At 41.0% G+C, this 19100-nt stretch overlaps 2 protein-coding genes across 3 annotated transcripts in view; both read left to right on the top strand.

Moving 5' to 3' along the window:
* Positions 1 to 19100, top strand: part of LOC134656994 (nucleoporin 88) — a 183431-nt gene that overhangs the window by 39591 nt on the left and 124740 nt on the right. The gene's annotated exons all lie outside the window — the stretch shown is intronic.
* On the top strand, positions 6995 to 14382 carry LOC134656776 (uncharacterized). 2 transcript variants are annotated; one of them, XM_063512300.1, is made up of 3 exons: positions 6995 to 8246; positions 8752 to 8920; positions 13909 to 14382. In XM_063512300.1, the coding sequence occupies exons 2-3, from the start codon at positions 8777 to 8779 to the stop codon at positions 14125 to 14127; spliced, it is 363 nt and encodes a 120-aa protein (XP_063368370.1). In that variant the 5' UTR covers positions 6995 to 8246; positions 8752 to 8776; the 3' UTR covers positions 14128 to 14382. The 2 variants fall into 2 exon arrangements, with proteins under 2 accessions (XP_063368370.1, XP_063368369.1); XM_063512299.1 differs by lacking the exon at positions 13909 to 14382 and having other exon boundaries at positions 7008 to 8246; positions 8752 to 9077.

Below are 19100 nucleotides of genomic sequence, written 5' to 3'. Positions count from 1 at the left end.
CCATAAATACCGACATGATGACATTGTGATCAACTGTACAGAGCGACATGAAAGAGTAGAATTGAAATAAAATGGAATTAAACAATTTCCATAGAAAATTGTTTTCATATTTAAGCATTTCACGTCAAAAATGTGACAGTTACGAAGAAAGTGGCGCCCTCATTTATTTTCTTTTTTTTTATATCGCACTGTAAAGATGTTCAAACACAACAAATCAAAGTAGTCACACTACTATATATAAATTATAAACTGAAATAGATGTCATATAGGTACTTACCAAAGAAAAAAAGCCAAATCCGGGTTCCGTCATTCCATTGGAGCGTTTAGTCACTTTTTGTTTGGTATAAGGGCCCCCCCACATCTAGCGTCTCCCGAACGTCGACGCCTCACCAACGCCCGCGCGGCGTCGACGCCGCGCTCCCGCAGCGCCGACACGACGCTGCGGCGCCTCTCGAACGTCGCCGTCGCAGTGACGTCCGCGCGGCGTCGGCGCCGCGTTAGCGCCGCGCCTCGACGTCAGTGGCGGCTGTCGAGCGTCGGAGCGTCTGACTGGACGTTGGTCGCCGCTGGCGTCGCGGAGGCGCTGCGCGAGCGCGGCGTCGGCGCTGCGTGGGCGCGGCGTCGACGCCGCGCGGACGTCACTGCGACGTCGACGTTCGAGAGGCGCCGCAGCGTCGCGTCGCCGCTGCGGGAGCGCGGCGTCGACGTTCGGGAGACGCTAGATGTGGGGGGGCCCTAAGACTTCTATTTCAGTTCATCAACGCTCGAGTTTTCCAACATGTAAACACGTTGTACAAAAGTTTTTAAAACAAAAATTATGTCATGCATAATAGCCTTAAGGGGGCCCACTGATTACCAGTCCGCCGGACGGTATAGGCCTGTCAGTTGTTCGGAGCTGTCAACTTTTTGTTCTAACTGACAGGCCGATATCGTCCGGCGGACTGTTAATCAGTGGGCCCCTTTAAAGGCATACGTAACTTGCGTCACGAAACAGCTCATAATAACCTTCTTTGTCAACTGTCAATCCACTTCACAGTTTGCATGCATAAATTATCAATTCATTACTAGTACAAGCCGCAGATAACTTCCGTCAATACCCTAGTCAACCCTTCGCGAGCGTAACTAATGTTGAATTTTTGATCCGCCAGGGGGCGCTGGCGGTTAATATTCGGGGGGTGATATTTGCTTAACGATTTCTTTGTTTGAAGGTAGAAAAGGGTTGGGATGATCATTGGCGATAGTACCTATAGGTATACTTATGTACCTAGGTTGTTGTTTCGACTCATTCTCTTATAGTGTGGCATTGTTAGGTTATTATTTCATATATTTCGGCCAATGTCGAAGATTATTGAAAACATCAAATAGGTGTACTTTCCAGAAAGGTAACTGTAGACGACGCAATGTACTGGACCTGAAATGAGTAACCTGAAACATAAAACTTAGTAATTAATATACATTTTAGTTAAATATTATAAAAATAATATGTAGGTACTTACCTTGCTTACCACTGCTGTTTTCTATGTGTTAATAAAGTGTGCGCGAGAGCATGCATATGTGTGCAACGAGCCTCGGCTATCGACCAATCAACGTCAGTTCCCTATACGCTTCCGAGCGATACACGCATGTCCATGCGCTCTAACACTTACCTCAAAAAGTATCCCTAGTTGTTCTTATTTCGCTCCTCTCCACCTGTGGCTGCAATCGTCAGCTACACATGGTCCTATCAAACCGGATCCAGAGGAGCACGGATGTCAGGACGCAAAGGAATGTTCCACACGCCTCCGCACACAATGGTTAAAACGCGGGGTGCTCTCGAAAGAGAGAAGTTGAAACATGCCACGGATGCTCAGAGTGAAGTGCCATGCCCAAAGAACTCCAAAGAAGAAGAATTTATGGATCACGCGAGCCAGTTCAACGCGAAGGCACTCAGTTTGCAGATTCAGCCCACCGCGAAAGAGGGTAGCATCAAAACTGAAACTGAACATGGTTATCACCGATCTAATACTTCAAATAAAACTTCGATGTCTTCACTACAGGCAAAAAGAAAACAATTACAGTTAGACGCCGCCGAAGCTAAAGCTAGGATCGAGAAAGAGTTAATAGATAAAAAGCTAGACGCTGAACTCGCTAAGCTGGATGAAGAATATTCTCAGAAGTCCCGTTGCAGTGGAGAACAACGATCTATTTTGTCCGAAACATCTCAAAAAGTGGAACAGTGGCTCGAGAAAAGTCGCCAAGACGATCAAGACGAACGCGTTCTCGCGACCCCTTGGCAAGAACCGAACCCCGGACCCAGCTCACTTCAAACCCTAGCACAAGCAATGGAAAAACTAGCTACTACAACTCAAAGTGCTAATACTCGGCTTTTATCTCGATTAGCCACGTCTAAGGACTTACCGTTATTTTCTGGTGAATCGCTCGAGTGGATTCAATTTAAAAAATCATACGAACAATCCACGAAGTTATGCAACTATAGTGATACTGAAAATATCGCGAGATTAGAGAAATGTCTCCGTGGTGAAGCTAAAGAAACGGTCTCGTCTTTATTTACGACCGATACCTCACCACGCGCCATCCTAGACGCACTAGAGCTACGATTCGGAAGACCCGACCTAATCATAAATAAAATCTTAACACAATTTAAAAAATTGCAACCTTTACCGCAAGCGTATCATATCGAGTTGGTGAACTTCGCCGTCAGAGTGAAGAATTACGTGGCAGCTGCAGAGTCTATTAAGCAGACCGATCATCTTCGAAGCCCTGAGTTACTAAGCATCGTTATATCAAAGTGTCCCAGTGCGCTTATCAACAAGTGGGCAGACTATATATACGAACATAGCGATACAAATAAAGCTAAATTGCAGTTATTCTCTGAGTTCCTGCACAAAGAAGCTACGAAGATCGCCGCCGCTGGTGTAACTCATATCCATTCTCAAAATGAACACAAGTTTCCCAAAAAGATGGAAGACCGAAAACTTCAAGTTCACCCCATTTTAAACAACGATAATGATACTAACACGAAGTGCAAGTTTTGTAAGGTGTCTTATCATCCGCTGACTAATTGCATTAAATTTAAACGCGCGCTACGCAAGGATAAATGGCGCTTTGTCAAAATAAATAGAATATGCCATAAATGCCTGTTGCTAGGCCACGGGAAAGAAACCTGCCCGGCCGCATCGTGCGATGTTGACGGCTGCGGGCTACCCCACCACCGCCTCCTTCACTGGCCGAATAAACCTAACGCAGCCAGTGCAGCGCCACGCAATAACAGCACTAACGAAGACCCAAATAATACGCCAACATTAAGCGCGACAGATGAATCTGCCAACAACAATCCCACGACCGCAATCGTAACAAATACTGTCGTGGAACCTAGTGATAGTGATAGTGTTTACCTAAAGTCTGTACGAGTGAACCTGCATGGATCTGGCGGCACTATTGCTACATACGCCCTTCTAGACGATGGGGCCGCAGTGAGTCTCATATCAGCTGATCTTGCTAACTGTGTCAACCTTCAAGGTCAGCCAAAGACAATAAGCATGAAATGTGCATGGAAATCTAAATTCGAGTGTATAAGTGAAACTGTGAACTTTAAAATCTCGAACTCAAGTGGTGAAATGTATGACTTACGTGCGCGAAAAATGAGTGAGCTAGACTTACCAACACTGGACCTATCTAACGTGAACTTAGACTCTTACGATTATTTACGCGACCTAACAAGTGTTTTCCCCCGCTGTAATATGGAACCGAAGTTATTAATCGGACAGGATTTTTACCATTTGATAATGCCGCTAAAGACTGTTTATCGGGGCAATTTTGAACCTTGTGCCACATTAACAAAACTCGGTTGGTGTTTACATGGAACCTTACCTGCAGCTGTACTCGGCCGACCTTTGACCGCCGAGCATGCCTTGACAACCGTGCTGTATGAGCGCGCTAAACCGGCCGCCGAAATCTGCAACGCATGCACTCCGCCCTCCACCGCCACCCCCGCGGACATACTTGCCGCGCGGCGGGAGACACACACATGCACAGACGCAGACACACACTCATTACCTCAATCGTCAAGCGATGCACTTAGCGACAGCGCAGATAAACAACTTCATGAACTGGTTCGCCGATCGTTTGCGCTCGAATCAATAGGAGTGAACTCTAAGCCACGCGTAAATAAGGACGACATTCGCGCAGTCAACATCATTGATAACTCTGCAAAATTAATTAACGGGAGTTATGAAATTAGTTTACCATGGAAAAATGATGCTAAACTGCCTGACTCTTACCCAAATGCTTACAAGAGATTCCTCGCTGTGGAAAGAAGAATGCTGTCAGATGAAGGATACGCCTCTAGGTATACGGAGCGTATTAATCATCTACTTGAAAACAATTACGCCCGATTATTATCAGACGACGAATTGTTAGCGCCACATAAACGCATATTTTATTTAGCCCATTTCGGAGTCGATAACAAAAACAAGAAAAAATTGAGACTTGTGCATGACGCCTCAGCCGCCACCGCCGGTCGCTCCCTGAACGACTACCTACTCCAGGGTCCTGACCTACTTCAGTCTTTACTGGGCATCATGTTACGCTTTCGAGAAAAACCTGTTGCAATTATGGGCGATATAAAAGAATTCTTCCTTCGCATCAAGATAACGAAAGAAGATCAGCACGCATTACGATTTTTATGGCGCGAAAACGCAAACAGCGAACTAAAAACCTACGTTATGACGTCATTGTTATTTGGAACCAATTGTTCTCCATTCATTGCACAACATATTAAAAATAAAAATGCAATGCGATTCCAAAACGAAATGCCTGAAGCGGTCAAAGCCATCCTGAAGTCACATTATATGGATGACTACATCGAGAGTGTGGACAACGAGCAGTTAGCTATCAAGATGATAACAGAAGTTTCCGAAATCCACAAACAAGGTGGCTTCGAAATAAGGAATTGGATTTCTAACAAACCCGAAGTCTTGGAATGCACGCCAAAAGAAACCTTAAGTGATAAGGCAATAAGGTTCAAAACCGGATGCGACGACGTACCTGAGAGAACGCTCGGGTTGCTATGGTACCCGGCCAGCGACACATTCGGCTTTGATTTATCACTTAAACGCATTCCGACGGAGATAATTAACCTGCAAAGAAAACCTACGAAGCGGGAACTCCTGCGCATCTATATGTCAATATTTGACATTTTTGGCTTTCTTGCGCCATTTACTGTTAAAGCTAAAATAATGCTACGAAATATCTGGAGAACGGATACTAAATGGGACGATGAGATTCCTACGATTGAATATACAGTATTTCGCAACTGGATAACGGAATTACAAACTTTGAAAGATTTGCGCATTCCGAGGTTTTATTTTCACGACGAACAAGTTATGAGCGAGCGCGATAATACTGATAACGCTCGCTGCCACACCTTGCGCCAGAATGAGACGACTATAGAACTCGAACTTCACATCTTTTGCGATGCTGCTCCCACTGCATACGCTGCCGTCGCTTATTGGCGTAAAGTACATAACATCAACGAAGTACAAGTTTCATTCATCGCGAGTAAGTGTCGTTCGTCACCTGTGAAAAAATATCTATATATATAAATGCAAGTGTCCTGACTGACTGACTGACTGACTGATTCATCAACGCAGAGCCGAAACTACAAAAGCTAGAAAGTTGAAATTTGCACACTAGGTTGCATTTATAAAGTGTACAAGAGATAAGAAGCGATTTTCAAAAATTCAACCCCTAAGGGGGTTAAAAAGGGGATGAAAGGTTGTATGGGGTACAAGTTTTATTTTAAGCTAGGAATTTAAAACTTTGTAAAAATGTATTATATTAAAAAACAAGAAAACTAATTTCAGCGTTTTTGAAAATTCATCCCCCAAGGTGGTGAAAAAGGGGTTGAAAGTTTGTATGGAGATCAAATATTTTTGTGAGTGTGGGACTTGAAACTTTGTATATGGGGATATTCTTATATGACAAGAAAAGTAATTTCAGCGTTTTTGAAAATTCATCCCCTAACAGGGTTAAAAAGGGGTTGAAAGATTGAATCCATTACAAATGCTTTGAAACTTCTTAGAAAGGCATAATAGCCGATTACAAAATAAAGTAAATGCGACGTTTTTGGAAATTCAACCCCTAAGGGGGTTAAAAAGGGGATGAAAGTTCGTCTTGGGGTGCAAATTTCATTTTAAGCTAGGAACTTGAAACTTTGCAAATAGATATTAAATTTAAATACAAGAAAACTAATTTCAGCGTTTTTGAAAATTCATCCCCTAAGGTGGTGAAAAAAGGGTTGAAAGTTTGTATGGATATCAAACATTTTTTCGAGCGCGGGACTTGAATCTTTGTATTTGGGGATATTATTAAAAGACAAGAAAAGTAATTTCAGCCTTTTGTAAAATTCACTCCCTAACAGGGTTAAAAAGAGGTTGAAAGTTTGTATGTGGTTCAAATTTTATTTTAAGCTAGGTACTTGAAAGTCCGTAAAAAGATATATTATTAAAATACAAAAAAAATACTTTCAGCGTTTTAGAAAATTCATCCCCTAAGGTGGTGAAAAAAGGGTTGAAAGTTTGTATGGAGATCAAATATTTTTGTGAGTGTGGGACTTGAAACTTTGTATATGGGGATATTATTATATGACAAGAAAAGTAATTTCAGCGTTTTTGAAAATTCATCCCCTAACAGGGTTAAAAAGGGGTTGAAAGATTGAATCCATTACAAATGCTTTGAAACTTCTTAGAAAGGCATAATAGCCGATTACAAAATAAAGTAAATGCGACGTTTTTGGAAATTCAACCCCTAAGGGGGTTAAAAAGGGGATGAAAGTTCGTCTTGGGGTGCAAATTTCATTTTAAGCTAGGAACTTGAAACTTTGCAAATAGATATTAAATTTAAATACAAGAAAACTAATTTCAGCGTGTTGGAACGAAACGCAAGGCTTCAACGGGGGCTGCGGTGAGACGGGGGCGACCTCTGTCTATGAGATTCGATCTAGCGACTGTGACAATGCAATTTTGAACTTGTAACAAGCAACTGATTTTTCTATTTTTTTTATATGTACTTGTAGCGGCAGAATACAGTACATTTCTATTTTTAAACAATTTTTTATTCTGCCTGGTCCTTCTCCAATCCTCAACATGGTCTTCGATGCCAGATAATTATTTGAATCAGCGAGCTTCGAGATATTAAGGACCAAGGACCGCCATTACGGCTGAGAAAAAGAAGAAACGCATCGTGTGGCATATTTCCTGCGCATCCAACATACCGGCTTTCCAGTGAGGAGTGCAGCTTGAAACATCCCGAGGCGGCTATATCTTCATCCATCAGCTACGAAGTGGTCAACTGTTCTACCATTATTCCGGAAAACTACAATCCGACGACGTCGATAAGGAGTGAACAGGTTAAGAGGAGCTAAAAGTGAGTCCGTTCCTTAATATCTCTCAATCATTTACGTAAGAATCATTAATAGCTAATTTTCAACAATATTCCTCTATTTGACACAATTTAGAAAGAAACTTATACTTAAAAACAATATATTAGGCCTTTAAACAATAACCGTAACCTATTTTAAAACTACTATACAAATAAATCATACTTTAAAACTCAAATAAATCTCAATTACATAATTGCATAATAAGTGCATCGGCCGAGCGCTGATACCTAAACGTTTTTTGCCATATCTAACGGTACGCCCGGTCGACATAGGTACTTATCGCCATAACTTAGCCGGCTTGCTTATAGTAAACAACATCGGAGTAATTAACATTAAATTCGTAAGAAAGTGTTTTAGTTTACGTTCTCAGTTTATAGTGCTGGTGGTGTTGGTGGAACAGAGTGTTTATAGTGCTAAAAAGGTAAATACTAAGTGCAATTTAAGATGAATGAAGCCTTGATTAAAGAGTTAGTTAAAAAGAGGGGTCATATTAAGTCGCGATTAACTAAATTTTCAGGTTATATACGCGAGTTAGCCGAAAAAGCATTGTGTGCGGCTCAGGTGACGGAACTGCAACTTCGGATTGCTAAATTAGAATGTGTTTACAACACGTATGACGAGATTCAAACCAAGTTGGAGTATATGGTCGAGGATGACGAGGCCCAGTTGGACGAGAGGTCTGATTTCGAGGATTTGTACTACTCGTCAGTCGCGGCGGCCAAGGAATTGGTAAACATGCATACCAAGGTCGCGCCTAGCGATGGGGGTTCCGACAACAATACACGGCGTCATCCACATGTAAAATGTAAGTTACCTACTATTTCTTTACCCAAATTTGGAGGCTCGTATGATACATGGCTTGAGTTCCGCGACACATTTGATAGTTTGATAAATAATGACGACTCCATCGATGATGTAAACAAGTTTCATTATTTGAGGGCTTCATTAGAAGGCAGTGCCGCGGTAATTGTACAATCATTGGCATTGTCTAGTAGTAACTATAAAATAGCTTGGCAGTTATTATGCGACAGATACAATAATAAGCGGTTATTAGTGAATAATCATATTAAGGCCATATTTAATATAACCCCAATTACCAAGGAGTCATCAACAGCTATTCGGCATCTTATTGACACGATATGTAAAAATATACGTGCGTTAGCGACCCTTGATGAACCAACCACCCATTGGGACACATTATTAGTGTATATAATATGTCAAAAACTTGACAATGTTACTAGACGAGAGTGGGAGGAGTTTGTGCCTAGTTGCGAAACAATTACTTTCGATGCTATCATACATTTCCTCAGCGATCGTGCGGATCTATTGGAAACCATGGCGATGGAGGGCCCCGGGCGTCGCGCGTCCTGGCCGCTCGCCGCCGGCGCCGGCGCTGCCCCCGCGGCGCACGCGCGCTCCGCCGTACGACGGGTAAAGGAAAAATGTTTCGTAGGACTAGATGAACGTCAAACCGATACTGTGAGTAGCCCACTTTTTACATATGAATGTCCGTTATGTAAGCGTGGTCATTGGTTATTTGAGTGCCCCGACTTTCTCGCGTTATCTAATAAAGAACGTGCAGATAAGGTTCAAGGGATGAAAGTATGTTTGAATTGCTTAAAACCCGGGCACATAGCGAAGTGGGCACATGACGTAGGGCTATCCCTTAACTATAACAAAACTAAAATAATGTATATCCACTCACCGTATATTAAGATTAGCACAACTCCTAGAATAATAGCCCACGAACACTTGTGTATGCACTCTCGTTTATCAAGCTGCAATTGTGAGTCGTTAGAGGTAGTTGAAAACCATACTTACCTTGGTTTAAAAATTGACAGCAAATTCAACTGGGGGCCTCACGTTGACCATGTGTGTAATAAACTTAGGGCAATACTTAGCAATTTAAGCATACTCAAACACAAAATGCCATACAACACACTCCGCTTGCTATATATGGCCCTAGCAGATTCGGTAATTAACTACGGAATATCTAGCTACGGACGAACATACAACACATACCTACACAGAATTTATAATATACAAATAAGAATACTAAAAACCATAGTTCCATTAAAAATAAAGCAAAAATATAAGAATAACTATGATAAACTATTTCAATATTGTAGAGTACTTAGCATATTTAATAAAGTAAAACTGGCTATGATTCTTGAATACAAAGACTTATTAGGAAAGCTGGATAGATACAATAGACCGGCCAACCTCCGGCGATTACCCAATGAACCTCAGTTTAAAGTCCCTAAAACAAATAATGAATATGGCAATAGAGTCTGGAATGCATACTTACCTACTATTCTAAACAACTTTCCTAATAGAGTATTACTAGATATAAGTAATAAACCTAATAAGATTAAATATATAATAAAAAAAGAACTGAATTCCATAGTACAAGAATAATTAATAAATAAGTAAGCACATAGATATAATACATATACACATAAACATATATAAATACATAATTATAATAAATATTATTAGAACTTAAGACTAGGGAATAAGTCCCCGCTCTACCTAGTTAATAAAATCTTAAATATTAAAGATTGTAACTAGGTTTTAGAAATTGTAATTCTATTATTATTTGAAATAAACAGATTTAATAATAATAATAAAAAAAAAAGTATTGTAGGCGTGGTCCGTGCAAGTCGTGTTCATTACGTCATAACTCGCTTATACACGTGGATAGGTTGCCGTCGAAGGCTCCAGTAGCAATGCCGGCGATAGAAGTGACTCCCAGCAGTCCGAGCGAGCACGACGAGTCCGAACCGGAACCCGGCTGCAGTTCTAACAGCAGCGTCATGAGCGTTACGTTGCCGGCCCATCCTGCTTTGGAAGGTCAAGTCATACTGTCTACTGCGCTAGTAGAAGTACATGATCGCGACGGTAAACCACATATAGCACGCGCATTTTTGGACAACGGGTCTTCACCCAATTTTATTAGAGCTGACTTTTGCAAAAAACTTAACTTACCTATTAGGGAGGTAAATGCGTCTTTAACTGGTATTCAAAATATAAAGTCGAGCGTACATAAATTATGTGACGCAAGGTTTTCATCTTTGTTTGACAAAAGTTTTAGCATGAAAAGGTCATTTTACGTAGTTCCACAAGCTACATGCGACTTACCTTTGGAAAAGGTAAATGTATCAATGTTAGACATACCTGAACATTTAGTCTTGGCTGATCCTAAGTTCCACTCGCCGGCAGCTATCGATATTATTCTTGGCGCCGAGGTCTTTTGGGAATTGTTAGGCTACGATAGAATTAAATTGGGACGAAACAAGCCCACCGTTTATGAGACCAAGCTAGGTTGGGTAGTGTCTGGGCGTGATGCGCATAATCCTAACTCTAAAAACATTTGTTGCAATTTTGTTCAAATGAATAATCAAGATGACGAATTGGCGCGTTTTTGGAAGTTAGACGAAGCAACAATAAAACCCGCGACGGCTTATTATACCAACGATGAACGGGCTTGCGAGGAACACTTTGTTAAAAATACCTCTCGGTTACCGGACGGTAGGTTTATGGTTAGGTATCCTTTAAAGCAGCCTGCATCTTCGTTGGGCGATTCTTACGAGCGGGCAAAACAATGTTTTCTGTCGTTAGAGCGCAGACTAGAACGGCAGCCGCAATTGAAGCCTATGTACAAAGATTTTATGAACGAATACGAGACTTTGGGAGACATGTCCAAGGTTACTTCCAATGAGTTAGTAGGAAACTTTTTGCCTTTTCACGGCGTGTTACGGCTATCTAGCCTCACGACAAAGCTCCGGGTCGTGTTCAATGCTAGTGCGCGCACGTCTACCGGGGTAACGCTGAACGACATTCAGTATGTAGGACCTACTATTCAGGACGATCTCATAGCTATCTTGTTACGTTTTAGGCAATACCGCTTTGTGTACACGGCTGACGTGGAAAAAATGTATAGGAGGATAGTCGTGCACCCTGACGATAGGTATTTGCAACAAATCATTTGGCGCAATGATCCATCTGAACCTCTGTGCATATATAAATTAAATACGGTCACTTACGGTACGGCCAGTGCTCCGTTCTTAGCTGTTAGGTGCCTTAAACAGTTATCACTGGACTGCTCGGACCCTCGACTCACTGAAATTATTGCCCATGACTTTTACATGGATGACTTTTTGTCCGGGTCTGACACTGAGCAAGAAGCCACCAGCATTATAACTCAGGTCAGTGCAGTACTTAAAAGTGCTGGTATGAATTTACGCAAATGGCGTTCAAATGAACCTAGGCTCATAAATGAACATAGTGACGATTCTAGAAATCTAAATCTAGGCAACTTGGACGAAAGTAAGACGCTAGGGCTAGGTTGGAAAAGTGGAGCCGATGTCTTGTATTTCACTATCGACTTAGGAAAAAACCCTGAAAAGTTAACCAAGCGGTTTATCCTCTCCACGATAGCAAAAATATTTGACCCTCTAGGTCTTTTATCGCCGGTTGTCATTCAGGGTAAAATCCTACTTCAGCTTCTATGGCTTTCGCGAGTTTCTTGGGATGATGAAGTGCCTCAAGAGATTTCCCAAAAGTGGCATAGTATAACAAAGTCTTTACCGGAGTTAAACCACTTATGCATTCCTCGTAGTGTCGTAGGAATCCACGCGTCGCGAGTGGAATTCCATATTTTTACGGATGCGTCTCAATCTGCGTACGGAGCTTGTTTGTACGTACGCACTATCACTAACACAGGAGTAGTTACTCGGTTACTCATGGCAAAAAGTAGGGTAGCTCCACTTCGGCCGGTAACTATTCCCCGAATGGAATTATGCGGAGCTTTGATCGGAGCACAGCTTTACCAAAAAGCACTAACATCACTTCGCATGAAAGCAGACGGTTGTACATTTTGGACCGATTCCATGATCGTGTTAGGATGGCTTAGAATGGTACCAAACCAACTCAAGGTATTCGTACGAAATCGCGTAGCTGATATACTCGAAATTACTGGCGGTTGGCCTTGGCGACACGTACCTACTAAGGACAATCCAGCTGATCTGGTTTCACGCGGACTCGATGCGGGTTCAATTGCTGCGGCTGATATTTGGTGGAATGGTCCAGCATTCCTATGTAATGATCAAGAGGACTGGCCCAAAAATCACCACGCAAGCAGGGATAGTGATGAAGTTAAGGCTGAGGTAATCATTGCTAATGTAGCGTGCGAAGCTACACTATCCCCTCTATCAGAATTGAATCTTACGAAATTTTCCAATTTTACCAAACTCAAACGGGTCACCGCTTACGTTCTACGGTTTATCAATAACGCGCGACCGGGTAGTGTAAGAAATTCGGGATTTCTTAACACTAAAGAACTTCAGGCGGCTATGAATACTTTAGTAAAATTATCGCAAATAGAATCATTTTACTCATATGATGATGTTAAAAATAAAACCTTACTCAAACCCAAAGACCCGCTTACAAAACTGAATCCTTTCGTGGATTCTGAAGGACTTATGCGTGTAGGCGGACGACTTCGAAACGGGCCTTTTAACTTCGACAAAAAGCATCCAGCTATCTTGCCGAAGGGGCATTTTATAACGGTGACATACTTCAATTCCGTTCACATCATTTTGTTACACGCGGGACCTCAAGCCATGCTAGCGTACGTAAAGTCTACTTATTGGCCAATCGGTGGTCGTACCCAAGCTAGGTCAACGTATTACAAATGCGTCCTGTGCACTCGTATGCGCGGTGCAACTATAGCGCCCCTCATGGGCAACTTACCCTCACCGCGAATAACGCCAGGCTTTCCTTTCGAGGTGGTTGGCGTAGATTATGCCGGTCCTATACTGGCTGCGTCTCGAAAGGGTCGTGGTAGTCAAACCATAAAGGTATACATCGTGATCTTTGTGTGTTTTAAAACGAAATGTGTACACCTTGAACTATGTAGTGACTTGTCTGCAGAAGGTTACATGGCGTCATTGAAGCGATTCGTTAGTCGCCGCGGCTTACCTTCTGACATATACTCCGACAATGGAACCCAGTTTGTCGGGGCATACAATGATTTAAAGAGATTCCTTACCAGTCATGCGAAGACGTTATCTGAGTCTGCAGCCAATGACGGCATTAGGTTCCACTTTATTCCACCATATTCACCACACTTTGGCGGTTTGTGGGAAGCCGGGGTGAAATCTACTAAACACCATTTAGTTAGAGTCTTAGGTAACTGTCATTTAACGTTTGAAGAGATTTATTGCGCACTGTGTCAAATAGAGGCAATTTTAAATTCCAGGCCTCTTACTCCTTTAACCAGCGATCCTTCTGATCTGCTACCACTTACTCCAGGCCATTTTTTAATCGGACGACCACTCACAGCTCTTCCGACTCCCTGTCTGACAGAGATTCCTCCTTTGAGACTTACACGGTACCAGAGGATCGAACAGTTGAGGCAACACTACTGGGTTCGCTGGTATAAAGAATATGTTTCTGAGCTTCAGGAGCGAACCAAATGGAGGCAAGCCAAGGGTCAACTTTCAACCGATACCATGGTCGTCGTCAAAGAAGACAACCTGCCTCCACTGAAATGGAAGCTCGGCAGAATCGTTAGCGTCATCCCTGGATCTGATGGCATCAATCGCGTGGCCGACATCCGGACGTCGTCTGGGATCATCCGTCGTGCGTTCAGCAAAATATGTCCACTACCAGTCGAAAAGTAAATCTTCAGTTGAAAGAACAAGCTTTCAACGTGGGCGGGCATGTTGGAACGAAACGCAAGGCTTCAACGGGGGCTGCGGTGAGACGGGGGCGACCTCTGTCTATGAGATTCGATCTAGCGACTGTGACAATGCAATTTTGAACTTGTAACAAGCAACTGATTTTTCTATTTTTTTTATATGTACTTGTAGCGGCAGAATACAGTACATTTCTATTTTTAAACAATTTTTTATTCTGCCTGGTCCTTCTCCAATCCTCAACACAGCGTTTTTGAAAATTCATCCCCTAAGGTGGTGAAAAAAGGGTTGAAATTTTGTATGGATATCAAACATTTTTTCGAGCGCGGGACTTGAATCTTTGTATTTGGGGATGTTAATAAAAGACAAGAAAAGTAATTTCAGCCTTTTGTAAAATTCATCCCCTAACAGGGTTAAAAAGAGGTTGAAAGTTTGTATGTGGTTCAAATTTTATTTTAAGCTAGGTACTTGAAAGTTCGTAAAAAGATATATTATTAAAATACAAGAAAAATAATTTCAGCGTTTTTGAAAATTCATCCCCTAAGGTGGTGAAAAAAGGGTTGAAAGTTTGTATGGATATCAAACATTTTTTCGAGCGCGGGACTGGAATCTTTGTATTTGGGGATATTATTAATAGACAGGAAAAGTAATTTCAGCGTTTTGTAAAATTCATCCCCTAACAGGGTTAAAAAGAGGTTGAAAGTTTGTATGTGGTTCAAATTTTATTTTAAGCTAGGTACTTGAAAGTTCGTAAAAAGATATATTATTAAAATGCAAGAAAACTAATTTCAGCGTTTTTGAAAGTTCATCCCCTAAGGTGGTGAAAAAAGGGTTGAAAGTTTGTATGGATATCAAACATTTTTTCGAGCGCGGGACTGGAATCTTTGTATTTGGGGATATAATGAAAAGACAAGAAAAGTGATTTCAGCGTTTTGTAAAATTCATCCCCTAACAGGGTTAAAAAGAGGTTGAAAGTTTGTATGTGGTTCAAATTTTATTTTAAGCTAGGTACTTGAAAGTTCGTAAAAAGATATATTATTAAAATACAAGAAAACAAATTTCTGCGTTTTTGAAAATTCATCCCGTAAAGTGGTAAAAAAGGGGTTAAAAGTTTGAATCCATAACAAATGCTTTGAAACTTCTTAGAAAGGCATGATAGCCGATTACAAAATAAGGTAATTGCAACGTTTTTGGAAGTTCAAACCCCTAAGGGATTTAAAAAGGAGATGAAAGTTCGTCTTGGGGTGCAAATTTTATTTTAAGGTAGGAACTTGAAAATTTGCAAAAAGATATTAAATTTAAACACAAGAAAACTAATTTCAGTGTTTTTGAAAATTCATCCCCCTAAGGTGACGAAAAAGGGGTTGAAAGTTTGTATGGATATCAAAAATTTTTTCGAGCGCGGGACTTGAATCTTTGTATTTGAGGATATTATTAGAAGATAATACAAGTAATTTCAGCGTTTTGTAAAATTCATCCCCTAACAGGTTTAAAAAGGGGTTGAAAGTTTGTACAGGGTACAAATTTTATTTTAAGCTAGGAACTTGAAACTTCATAAAAAGGTATTAAAACGAAAAAAAAAAATTTCAGCGTTTTTGAAAATTTATATCTCAAGGTGGTGAAAAAGGGGTTGAAATTTTGTATGGAGTTCAAACATTTTTGTGAGAACGGGCTTGAATCTTTGTACAGAGGCATATTATTAGAATACAAGAAAAGTGATTTCAGCGTTTTTAAAAATTCATGCCATAAAATGGTTAAAAAGGGGTTGAAAGTTTGAATCCATTACAAATGCTTTGAAACTTCTTAGAAAGGCATAATAGCCGATTACAAAAAAAGCTATGGGACGTTTTTTGGAAATTCAACCCCTAAGGGGGTTAAAAAGGGGATGAAAGTTTGTCTTGGGGTTCAAATTTTATTGTAAGCTAGGAACTTGAAACTTCGTAAAAAGGTATTATAATAAAAGAGAAGAAAACTAATTTCAGCGTTTTGGAAAATTCATCCCTCAAGGTGGTGAAAAAGGGGTTGAAAGTTTGTATGCACATCAAATATTTTTTTGAGTGCGGGACTTGAATCTTTGTACAAGGGCATACTATAAGAATACAAGAAAAGTAATTTCAGCGTTTTTAAAAATTCATCCCTTGAAAGGGATTAAATAGGGGTTGAAAGTTTGTATGGAGATCAAAAATTTTTTTTTAGTGCGGGACTTGAATCTTTGTATAAAGGCATATTATTAGAATACAAGAAAAGTTATTTCAGCGTTTTTGAAAATTCATCCCCGAAGGTGGTGAAAAAGGGATTGAAAGTTTGTATGGAGATCAAACATTTTTGTGTGCGGGACTTGAATCTTTGTATAAAGACATATTATTAGAATACAAGAAAAGTAATTTCGGCATTGTTGAAAATTCTTCCCTCAAGTTGGTAAAAAAGGGGTTGAAAATTTGTATGGAGGTCAAACATTTTTTTGAGTGCGGGGCTTGAATCGTTGTATAAAGGCATATTATTATAATACATAATAAGTAATTTCAGTTTTTTAAAAATTCATCCCCTAAAAGGTTTAAGAAGGGGTTGAAAGTTGGTAGAGAGTTCAAATTTTATTTAAAGCTAGGAACTTCAAACTTCGTAAATAGGTAGTTAGGTAGTAGGTTTTACTAAATAGTGGACTTGAAAATATGCTGGGGGTTGAGAGGGATTATATCGAGAACAATTTTATTCAGTTAGGGGCTTGAAACTTCGTAGCCAGGTTGTGTATAATAATTAACAAATGATTAACTGCAGTCCCTACTGCTATCGTTTTCTGCATAATGTTCTAAGCTAATATAGAATATATAACCAACAATATACAAATCCACGCGTACGAAGTCGCGGGCAACAGCTAGTATAACTATACCTAAACTTGAGATGGAATCAGCTGTTATCGCCTGCAGACTCGCTGACACAATAGCGCGCAAACACAGGTTGACCGCCTGCACACGATACTTCTGGACCGATTCCTTAATCGTTTTACATCAAATAGAAAACGACACGCGCAACTATAAAGTTTTTATCGCTAATAGACTTGGCGAAATTGATGAATTATCTCAATCCTGTGAATGTAATTATATACCTACCGACTTGAATATAGCTGACAAAGCGACAAAATTAAATACTTACGAGTTGAATAACGACTGCGACTGGCTCCGCGGCCCTGAATTCCTGTACTCGCCGCGGGACACCTGGCCGAAGTATGACGCTGCAAAACAAAACATAAACAAAGATCAGCTGTTACAAGTAAACACGCTATATGAAATAGCACAAAGACTTACCGATGCATTCTGGCGGCGTTGGATGCGCGAGGTACTACCAAACCTTCTACCACGACAAAAATGGTGCCAAGAGGGCAAACAGCTAAAAAAAGGCGATGTCGTGGTAATCGTAGACCCAGCGATGCCTAGAAATGTCTGGCCCAAAGGACGGGTCCATGAAGTTCACGCTGGCGCCGATGGGCGCATTCGAATCGTCGACGTAAAAACACAATCCGGAATGCTTACCAGACCAGTGGCGCGTTTAGCGTTGCTCCCCACAGCTGATGATGATTGTCCTTGACGGACAATGGGGCCGAGAATGTAGACGACGCAATGTACTGGACCTGAAATGAGTAACCTGAAACATAAAACTTAGTAATTAATATACATTTTAGTTAAATATTATAAAAATAATATGTAGGTACTTACCTTGCTTACCACTGCTGTTTTCTATGTGTTAATAAAGTGTGCGCGAGAGCATGCATATGTGTGCAACGAGCCTCGGCTATCGACCAATCAACGTCAGTTCCCTATACGCTTCCGAGCGATACACGCATGTCCATGCGCTCTAACACTTACCTCAAAAAGTATCCCTAGTTGTTCTTATTTCGCTCCTCTCCACCTGTGGCTGCAATCGTCGGCTACAGTAACAGTTAGAAAAAATGTTGTATCATGTTCTACTAACATGCACAATAATTCTAATTATTGCAGACGATTTATGGTGCAAATCGGAGAGACAATGACCTCTCCGGACTTAACACCGCCTGGGACGGAATTAAGGAAACGCAGGGTTGCCCAGCACCTGCATTACCCTCTCGGCTTCACTGGCTTAACCCACAGGAAAGGCGAACCAATACGTGTGAAGGCAGGTCGGCTGCAGGAATCTGCCGCTTATTTCAGGTTGGACCCTACTCGCGCCTTAAGGTAACTCCATTCCGGGATTTAATTTTGGAGTATCCTTCTCCTATATGGATTGCAAGCCAATGCTAAGAGGTCCATCTCCCCTGTGACGAAACAGCTTTTTGCTTCGTTTGTGGACTTAGTCGCCTCGTACGACACCCTTATCCCATGTGAGGGTAGATGGCCTACATATTATGGAAATAGTTTATAACTGCAACAAAATGATTGGTATGTTTCTCCTATTTTTTAACAGACTTTAATTTATAAAATTAAGTGGTTTTGTATTCGTGTGTGACATTGTCGCTATACCAAGTCAATTAGTCACGTTAGTAACCTCTTTTACATGAAGTCTGAAGATTACGTCACGGGCAAAGTTCGCACAAAGCTCAGAATTCCCTATCAATACCATCACACCCACCCTAAAACACCGAAAATAATAAAACCACACAAAATCCACTTTAAAACTTCGCTCCTAATCTCCTGATCCCGCCGTAAAACCGCCGAAGTGTCACAACTGAGAATAATTAATATTTTAATTGAGCATTTCAAGCCTGATACAGCACGATAAATTCAGTATAGCCTAATAACCTCCCCCTGAGTTTAGGCGATTTTCTTACTTAGAGGCTTATCGTATTAGGTGATTTAGGTTAGAAATTGTGAAATATTTATCCTGTTTTAATATTGGGGGGTGTTGACAGCTTGTTTCTATATGGTCGTAAAAATTGATGAGGGTATCTTAGCACCGGGAGTATTTGGAGACGTTTTAGCGATGTTCAG

The sequence above is a fragment of the Cydia amplana genome, chromosome 19 (assembly GCF_948474715.1).
Source record: "Cydia amplana chromosome 19, ilCydAmpl1.1, whole genome shotgun sequence".
NCBI classification, from domain to species: domain Eukaryota; kingdom Metazoa; phylum Arthropoda; class Insecta; order Lepidoptera; family Tortricidae; genus Cydia; species Cydia amplana.
This window is presented reverse-complemented; position numbering and strand designations above follow the sequence as displayed.

Excerpts from the sequence above, each read along its gene's own strand:
- LOC134656776 (XM_063512299.1), top strand. The coding sequence starts at position 7,886 with ATGAATGAAGCCTTGATTAAAGAGTTAGTTAAAAAGAGGGGTCATATT. Across the intron at positions 8,247-8,751 it reads GCGTCATCCACATGTAAAAT|CGATCGTGCGGATCTATTGG; the intron begins GTAAGTTACCTA and ends ACATTTCCTCAG.